This window comes from Branchiostoma lanceolatum, chromosome 9 (genome assembly GCF_035083965.1).
Source record: "Branchiostoma lanceolatum isolate klBraLanc5 chromosome 9, klBraLanc5.hap2, whole genome shotgun sequence".
NCBI classification, from domain to species: Eukaryota; Metazoa; Chordata; class Leptocardii; order Amphioxiformes; family Branchiostomatidae; genus Branchiostoma; species Branchiostoma lanceolatum.
In genome coordinates, this window is record NC_089730.1 from 16,788,358 (window position 1) to 16,798,336 (window position 9,979).

The window sequence follows — 9,979 nt, forward strand, 5'->3', positions numbered from 1 at the left end:
AGAGAAGGCAGATTATAATCTCCAAGCATATGGAAGGATTCGGCTCTAGGAGGAAGCGAGGACTTCAAATGGTGCACTACTCAGAAAGAGTAAACAATGAGACTGAGCCGGATCCTTACATCTGCTTAGAGAAACTTCCAAAGAGTTGTCGACAGACTCACTACTTTTAGACCAAACTAAACAGTCAAAGTGCGAGAAGTTTAATGACTCCAAGCAGATCTAACAATTGGTTAGGCAAAGCAGTTTCAAAAGGGCCAACCAGTATCCAAAGCCACCGGATTGGCCTTTTCGATACTGCCTTGCCACAGGTAGATCTAGATCTGCTTGGAGTTTATATAAAGCTATGCGGAAACAGTTTCAGCCAGTGTCATCGTTGGTCGTTTGAACAAAGTACAGGTCAGGTAGTGTAGGCAGGTCTTCAACAGCATCCAGCATCCTTTGCGGTAGGGTTTCCACATGATGACGTAGAGAAAAGGGTTAATGACGCTGTTCAACGTCATGAAGCGAGAGGAGAACCAGTCAAGGCCGTCGTTTCTCCATACTCCGAGCTGATTGGTCAGGATACGGAACTGTGAAGGTGACAGCGAAACAACATATGTGTAATAACAAATGTCCATATCACAATCAGCAGTTCAACCAATGGGGAAGTGACTGCATGCCCTAATCTCCAAGCAGACTTATACGAGGGCAAAATCGTAATGTCAGCCAGAGAATCTTCAGTCAGCCTGAAGGTTCTCTGGCGGACATTACGATTTTGCCCCCGTGTGGATCTGCTTGGAGATTATGCATGTTCATCAATTATTTGCATTTTACCGTTTTGACGTAGGTGGGCAGGGCTATGGGGTCCGTCTATTCAAACACGCAACAGGAGCTGCCATTGGTCAAAGAGTTTTACTTCCGTAACATGCCAAGTGAGACAAGCGTACTCTGTAAAAGTCTGTATACATAAACATCTCGTGCCGACGAAGTGAAAGTCAAACATTGTATGTTATTGCTAATCAAAGTTTGTGTGGATAGTGAATAGCTTGACCGACAGAAATAAGTGTGTTTATACATCCGTGTCACGATCCCTTGAGTGGTCATCATACGCACGGTTGAAATGAAGTGCGCCTCTGCGACTGTAGTGGCCTAAACATTACACGTATCATTCAGTAGTTGTGTAAACTCCATGTTATTTTCCATACGTTGTACCTGATGCAATTGTTGTGCAATAAATTTGACTTGACTTTGACTTGACTTTATTTCAATAGTAGAAAAAGATTATCATTCTTCTGTAGTATAACGGACACAACAGGAAGTCAAAATTCACACCTTTGTGAAATATTTACAGTTTGGGTAGATTTCCATAGCCCTAGCCATCACAGATATTAGAGATCCTCCCCTTAATCAATCCCAGCTATCACCCTCCCATAAGGGCCATTCGTAGGAATACGTACATAACACACCTCTAAGAAAATACAACATGCCGTAACTCTAACTAACTTGTGTACTGTAAACAGCTTTCTGTTCTGATATAATATAGAGAAAGATCATACTACAAGTGGACTAGCCCCTTGCTGTACATTTTATACTTGCACAATTGTGTTGCCCACTGGGCCTATAGAAACGGAGACGGGGCACAGCCCTATATTTACACCGAAAGGCGTGGAAGAATTTTGAATCAACCAACTGGATAAGAAAAGTAGTGCTTACGGCAAAGAGGAACCAGCAACAGAAGAACACCACTGCAACCACCAGGGTCAACTTAGTCATCTGCAGCTGCAGCCGGCGATCCCGAGAATCCACCGGCGGCTGGTTTCCAGATACAGTGGAAACGCTGGGAAGCCGCGGACGAAGTTTCCTCAGCCGATACATGTACACACCGAGTATCCCGTTCATGAGCACGATGATAGCAAGGCAGAGGAAGATGTTTAAGAGATTCAAGTACACAACCAGACGACCCTTTGGCGTTGAGTCAGCCCAGTCGAACATACAGTACGAGTTTGGCGGATGGGGCACGTTTCTGTTCAACCCGAAAAGCGGCAAACACGCCGAGACGGCAGAGTACACGAAGATCGTGTAGACCGCTATGATCATTTTCTTATGGTTACCGGCAAGTTGTTTGAAGTAGAAGAAAGGATGGACAAGTGCCGTGTACCTTTCCATGGACATCAGGGCGACGATCATTTGAGACGCCACACTGAAGGCAATGAAGACTGTTCCGTGGAATGCACATACCCCCTTAGTGAAGATCTTGAGATGGTAGGCGAAAATGATCGGCACAAGACCGAAGGAACAGTTCAGGACGTCGGTCCACGCAAGATACTTGAGAAGAAGGTTCGGGATGGTCGGTCGCTGGTTGAAGACTTCTTGACTGACCACGATGAAGAAGACGTTGGCTACAAACCCCGCAACCACACCCGGGATCAGAGTGAAGTATGACACGTACCAGATGGGACCGATGTCGCTAACGGTGGCCCCAACGGGCCACTGAATGTCATCAACCGTTTCATTCATGGCTCGAGGCATAAAAACATGGCGACGACCTGCGACCTATCCTCAATATTTGACGCCTTTCATATATATATAGCCATATGTCCTTGCGCTGTTATGGTAGGATACCCACCCCTTTAAGAACTTAGAAAAGGAAATGCGCTTAAGGAGAATTTCACAGATGATCCAATGCCATGAAAACAACACCAGCTGATGTTGATGGCATACTACACTGTACTAGTAATATTTTCGGATTCGATGGGGTTGTTTGCGCAACACTGGAATGACCTACGTCGAAGGTTTATGTGGGGGCGTGTAGCTGTCAATCTCTCAGACCCGGTATCCACTTATTATGTAAAGCATTTTAAGGTTTGATCAAATATAGCCGCATGCTCCTATGTGTTGAGCTGCATTGGTTTAACACGACGTCGCTAGCTGTAATGACCCGGCCTGACTCTTCGGGTCAAGTCACTGACGTCGTACGATCGCCGTAAGGTCGCAAAGTAGTGAGTTTATTCTTGGGATAGTCATGGCAGTCTTGGCAGACCTGGCAGTCTTGGAAATTTAACGGCATCAAGATTTTACGACGCCATCAAGATCGTACGACGACGATTTGAGTAACGTAACGTAACATCAGCTTTATACGACAACAACCTTACAACCTTGCAAGATTTTCTTGGACTTATCAAAAACTACAAGAAGATGTTTGTAAATCATCATAGGAGATAGAAAAGTAGAGGATGTTCATGAAAAAGGAAAATGAACACAACAAAGTAAAGAAAAAATCTGCATACCATAGTGTCTCTTTATTGATACCAATACCAACAGAGCATCGTGGAAAGCAACGATGACCCGCCTCAGTGGAAGGACTGAAAAGCGGTGAAGATGATGATGATTTATTTATTTATTCATCTTGAAACGTATGGGTAGTTTCTTCAGCCAAAAAGGCTGATTTCCAAGAGAGCCCATAGGGGTACAGATAATAAATAAAGGTCATGATTGATACCAATACCGTCCTGTGTAAACGTATGCAAGGCTGTGCCAATGTTTAACATTCTAATGTTCAACTATGTCACATGTGAGACATATACCATCAACCATACACTATCATTAGTGCATTTACATGTCTCATTCCTTGTCATATACCTTCGTGAAACGATGCCATTATTCTACCGATATTATGATACTTGTAGCAAATTCCGAATTGCAATTAAATTCTAACTTAGAGAGACATTCGATTTCCATATCGGTTTTCATTCATTCATTAATCTGATAAAAAAGAAATCTCACATACAAAATAAATAAATAAATAAATACACGATGAATGGCTTACCATATCAATCTAAAGGGGAGTCCACAATACTTTGTATACTATTGAAGGTGTGGTCGCCCAAACAAGTTGGTACGAATAAGATCATTAACTTAACATTTAAATATTTTTACAAAACTTTTTAAGAAATCAAGTAGATCTAATTCTAGTTCATAAATCAAACCATCTCAAGGAAAATACAGAGTTATGCAGAGAGATATAGAGAGAAAGTTACTTGATGTTACTGTGTGCAAAATCTTACAATTCTATACAAATACTGCTTGAGATAGAGTCATTGTTGGTCAGGAAGCGAAGACTTCAAAGGTGCCTTCAAAGATTTCACTACTCAAAAGGAAAACATTGAGACTGAGCCGGGTCCTTACATCTGTTAAGAGATTCAACCAAAAGGTTGTCACCGGTGTTTCAGACCAAACTGAAAAATAAAAACGTATGAACTTATGCGGAAACAGTTTCAGCCAGTGTCATCGTTGGTCGTTTGACCAAAGTACATGTCAGGTAGTGTAGGCAGGTCTTCAACAGCATCCAGCATCCTTTGCGGTAGGGTTTCCACATGATGACGTAGAGAAAAGGGTTGATGACGCTGTTCATCGCCATTAGACGAGACACGAACCAATCAGCGTCTTCATTTTCCCATACTCCCAGCTGATTGGTCAGGATGCGAAACTAAATCGGACAGAAACCAAAAACATTTTGATTAGAAAACGTATCAAATCCTTTTATCCCAACAAAGTGGAATTCAAATATTGTGCTGCATCGCCAACCAAAGTTTGTGTGACTAGTACTTCCTGCTTTGATATAAATATTTAGATTACATAACTATAAAATCAAACATCGGAGGATGTTTGGCACGACATCCCCTTTACCTTTTATACAGCATTTACATCTTTATCAACTTACAGCTTAATTTAACAATTATAATTATATGTTCGAGCTAGAAGATAGCAGCCTCTGCACTTCTTTATCATCAGGCATGTTGATTGTAATAACCTAAGTATCTTGTTTCATTCCGAGATACAGACCATAAGATATTATGATAAACGTTTAGAGTCAGCTCTCAAGAATTGTCTCTATTGAGTTGGTTACTGGCTATAAAGGAGCATTTGGACGCAACCGTTCACAAAAAAGCATGTATATACTGCCATGGCTTTATCCAAATCATCTAGACTTAATAAGTAATGAAATTCAAAGGAATCGGGTGGAATCTAAACACTACTCGTGAACATATGGATGTTCTAATTACTTTTCTTTCTTTCTACCGTGCCACCTAAAAGTCGTCTCGTGAACATCAGCCATTTTCCCATCAGTACATTTGAGAAACCATTGCCATGATAAACATATTTCCAAACTAAATAAAACTTAAATGATTGATGACCTGAGAGACTGTTATGTAACAATTGAACGACTCTCACCGCAAAGGGAAACCAGCAACAGAAGAAAACCACAGCGACAACCAGGGTCAACTTCGTCATCTGCAGCTGCAGCCGTCTGTTGAGAGAATCTACTGGTGGCTGAGTTCCAGTTTCAGATGAGACACTAGCCACTTGCGTCGGACGAACTCGCCTCAGTCGATACATGTAAACGCCAACAACACCGTTCATGATCATGATTATAAGTAAACACAGAAACATGTTCAAGAGATTCAAGAACACGACCAGACGCCCCTTTGGCGTTCGGTCGGCCCAGTCAAACATACAGAACGAGTTCGGTGGATGAGGTATATTTCTGTTCAACCCGAAAAGCGGTAAACTCGCCGAGACGGTAGAGTACACGAGGATTATGTAGACGGCAACAGCCATTTTACCGTGGCGTTTCACAAGGCATTTAGAGTAGAAGAAAGGATGGACTAAAGCGATGTAGCGGTCGATGGACATCAAGGCGACGATCATCTGAGACGCAACGCTGAAAGCGCTGAAGACCGTTCCGTGGAACGCGCAGACACCTTTGGTGAAGATCTTAAGGTGGTACGCTAAGATGATGGGTACAACACCGAAGGAACAGTTCAGGACGTCGGTCCACGCGAGGTACTTGAGAAGGAGGTTCGGGATGGTAGGCCGCTGGTTGAAGACCTCTTGGCTGACCACAATGAAGAAGATGTTCGTTACGAACCCAGCAATGACACAGGGAACTAGAGTGCAGTATGACAGGTACCAGAGGGGACCGATGTCGTCAACCGTGGATCCGACAGGCCAATGGATGTCGTCATTCGATTCATTCATGGTTTTTGTAGTAACAATCTGGCCAAGACGCAGATCCTTGCTCTAAGATACAGCAGAATCTAAATGTCTTTCACATAGCCCGTGGTCCAAACTGAAAGCAGTGCTTACCTCTACGAACTCAACAGTTATGTAATAAGGAAATAAAGAATCCTAATAATATTATGATGTACAGGCGTTAGAGTGCCATGCTAACAGTGCTCTTTATGACCTATTCCGGCCTCTGATTGAAACCAATGGGCTTGTCTACACAACATAAGAATGCTTTATGGCGAGTATGTTTATGCAATGTGACCAGCTGTCGAGGTCGCACTGACCACGAGTGTCTTAGTATATAAGTAGGGCAAGTGTGTAAATGTGGTTTGACGTCACACATTTTGTATTCATCCATCACTAAGTTACAAATGTTATGAAGTAAGCCTTGTCCATCTGTTAATGACAACGTTTATCATGTCTGCTGTTTGTATTGTTGTTTGTATTGCATACCCGATAAACCGCCTCAAGGCGTAACACACCAGGTTTGTACTGAAGGTACAAGCTGCATATCCGGACAGATCTATATGATCCACACACACCGGGAAGGACCCCTACTCTTTTCGATAAGTTTGGGGGGTTCAGGCTTTTACGTGCTCGAGGTGTGGTTCTCCTCAAACACAGTACCGAAGCTAGGTACTCATTTTCAATTGAGTGAAGTGGGGAAAGTCGTGTTAAGGGCCTTTCCCAATTGCACCGGCACAACATCAACGGGACAAATCATGGAACCCCGCATTCGAACCCAGTACCTCTGGGTTCTGGGGCCAGACACCGTGCCACTGCGCCACCGCGACGCCACCTGCTATCTATCTTAAGTCTCTTCAACTCGCTGCGGTACAAAGGTGACTATAAGTCAGCGGAATGAAGTAGGACTGCGACCAAGTCAACTTCGCGATGCGGATACTGATTGGTCCAATAGAATAAATTGACCAATCAATGAAGACTACTGTTTGTTGTGCGGGAACATGCCACTAAGTAGCCTGTGTGAACCACCTGAGCTGCCTATTGATTCTCATCTGAATCACCGATGGGTAAGTTCAGTAAATCTATACTCATCATCGATAGATTTCATCCAATAGTATCTATGTTGATTGGTTGATTTTACCATTACCGCTGGTCAATCATCATTCAAAGCATGATTTACATACGGATAAATTTGTTTGTGTTCCCGCACAACAAACATTGGTCCATGCTGATTGGCCAGCGTAGTCAATCAGCTGCATTTATCTTATTGGCCGACGGAAGTCGCTTTTAGATATCCAATATGCAATGGAAAATCATATTGGGTAATAAGAAAGAGCACCACCAGAAAATCAGTCATTTGAATCAGTTTATGTTCCAAAGGCGTATTGTTCAGATCTTATTCATCATCACAATGATAGTGTAACATTACGTTATCACGTAACTTAAGTTATTTTTCCTCCTTCAAAATATTTAAAGAATTAAAAATCTAAAAATAAAACCTACTATCACCACACAAAAATGCAAAGTGTAGTCGAACCCAGCGGTGACAAATTCATATCGCTAGACATGTCTCTTGGATACCTTACAATTTTCTTCCCCAATTGCCCCCGTTAACGAAGAATTCGAACGAGTGTTGATTATTATGTTTTCACCTATTTCTAGTATACATGCTTTGAAACGATTCATTCCACCAATTCATCATTAAGTATTGTTCCTATACTGAAGTTGATGAACAACTATTCACAAACACGCTGCAAACGTTATTTCTAACATCGGTCCTAGATTTCCTAAGAGCCGCCAACTTTTGTGAGGTCCTTGTTTTTAAGTATTGAAGAATATTGATGCTGTATAATGCAACTGCTGCCTCCATTGGACAAACTTCAACAGTTCGTTCAATTTAAACTTAAACAGTTCGTCCACGTTTATGATCTCATGCTACAACTGTTTGCGACAGAGTCATTGTCGGCAGTTTGACCAAAGTACAGGTCAGGTAGTGTAGGCAGGTCTTCAACAACATCCAGCATCCTTTGCGGTATGGTTTCCACATGATGACGTAGAGAAAAGGGTTGATGACGCTGTTCCACGTCATGAGACAAAACGCCAACCAATCAACGCCGTCGTCTGTCCACACACCGAGCTGATTGGTGAAGATGCGGAGCTGAGAGGGACGGAAAACAAATTGAATATGAATATACGTCATTTTCTGTCTAGAATTGAAACATACACATACACATACACACACACACACACACACACACACACACACACACACACACACACACACATATGGGCTCTCTCAATATACAGACACACAGAAACACACTGACACGCATGCACGCACGCACACACACATGTACACACGAACACACACACACATAGTAGTTAAAACTGTGCATCTTTACACAGTCTACATAGAAGATACCAAATATACTATACATTCTAATAAATCCACATTACCTGATATTCACGCGTCATGTATTTGTTTCACTAACAATTGGTGAGAAATTTTCACAATATGTATAACGGAGGGCTGAGCATTTTATGAAATTGTGATTTATATAAAAAGACTAATTTATGAGCTCCGGTGCTTTAAAAGTGCAATAAAACAGCAAGTAAATATTACTTACGGCAAAGAGGAACCAGCAACAGAAGAACACCACTGCAACCACCAGGGTCAACTTCGTCATCTGAACCTGGAGCCGTCGGTCCCGAGAATCCACCGGCGGCTGGTGATCGGATCGGACTGTGAAGCTGGGCAGCTGCGGACGAAGTTTCCTCGACCGATACATGTACACACCGACGACCCCGTTCATAATCACGATAATGAGCAGGCACGTGAACATATTCATGAGATTCAAGTACACGACCAGACGCCCCTTTGGCGTTCGGTCAGCCCAGTCGAACATACAGTACGAGTTTGGCGGATGGGGCACGTTTCTGTTCAACCCGAAAAGCGGTAAACTCGCCGAGACGGTTGCATAGAAAAACAGTACGTGCAGACCTATTACTATATTCCTATGGTTCCCTGCAAGATATTCCGAGTAGAAGAAAGGGTGAATGAGAGATGAGTACCTCTCTGTCGACATCAAGGCGACGATCATCTGAGATTCAACACTAAGGGCTGTCAAGACCGTTCCGTGGAACGCGCAGACTTCTTTCGTGAAGATTCTCAGATGATGCGCCAAGATGATCGGTACAAGCCCAAAGACACAGTTGAGCACATCAACGCAGGCCAGGTACTTGAAGAGCATGTTTGGGATGGTAGGCCGCTGGTTGAAGACCTCTTGGCTGACCACAATGAAGATGATGTTCGCTATGAATCCTGCAATAACGCCTGGTACGTGAGAGAAGTACGATACGTACCACAGGGGACCGATGTCGTCGAAAGTTGACCCGACAGGCCAGCGGATGTCGTCATCTGAGTCATTCATTGCAATAGAAATCTATTAGACCACTATTCGCGTATTCCCAAATTCTTACCCCGTTTAGACACAACAGCCGTTTATTTAGCACACATCCGAACCCTTCAGTCGGTATACTGTGTTGTGACGACTGTGAAAATCTCATGGAAAGAAGGGACTTCCTTTGACGTGTTTTGGCCACGCGTTCTCGAGTGCTATGCTGACATAGTTATTGGATGTTTATTGTATGTTGGGTGGATACAAATGGGTTTGTTAGCGCAACGTCGGAATGCTTTTTGGCAGGCGTGCGACTTCGAAGGTCTCACATACCCTGTGTCAACTGGTGTGAGTCCTGGTTAAATATGGGGAGACGTAATGAACTCTTTGATGTAAGCTGTTACTACGTGACGTTGCTTGATTTCGAAGTCGTGTAAAAACGATGAATGATTATACACTTTACATGGTCTACTGTTGGATAAAACGAAGGAACAGAAGGAACAGTTTTTCGTATTTTGGAGTTTGACGTAACGTTAACAAAATTTGTTTGCTACGTCTCCTACGATAAG

At 42.9% G+C, this 9,979-nt stretch overlaps 2 protein-coding genes across 2 annotated transcripts; both read right to left on the reverse strand.

Moving 5' to 3' along the window:
- Positions 1 to 254: 254 nt before the first annotated feature.
- On the reverse strand, positions 255 to 2,544 carry LOC136441809 (prostacyclin receptor-like). The gene is made up of 2 exons (XM_066438318.1): positions 1,693 to 2,544; positions 255 to 569 (listed from the first exon to the last, which is right to left on the reverse strand). Exons 1-2 carry the CDS (start codon positions 2,506 to 2,508, stop codon positions 342 to 344), a joined length of 1,044 nt encoding a protein of 347 aa, XP_066294415.1. The 5' UTR covers positions 2,509 to 2,544; the 3' UTR covers positions 255 to 341.
- A 5,064-nt stretch (positions 2,545 to 7,608) lies between these two features.
- Positions 7,609 to 9,827, reverse strand: LOC136441810 (prostaglandin E2 receptor EP4 subtype-like). The gene is made up of 2 exons (XM_066438319.1): positions 8,640 to 9,827; positions 7,609 to 8,170 (listed from the first exon to the last, which is right to left on the reverse strand). The coding sequence occupies exons 1-2, from the start codon at positions 9,441 to 9,443 to the stop codon at positions 7,943 to 7,945; spliced, it is 1,032 nt and encodes a 343-aa protein (XP_066294416.1). The 5' UTR covers positions 9,444 to 9,827; the 3' UTR covers positions 7,609 to 7,942.
- Positions 9,828 to 9,979: the final 152 nt, after the last annotated feature.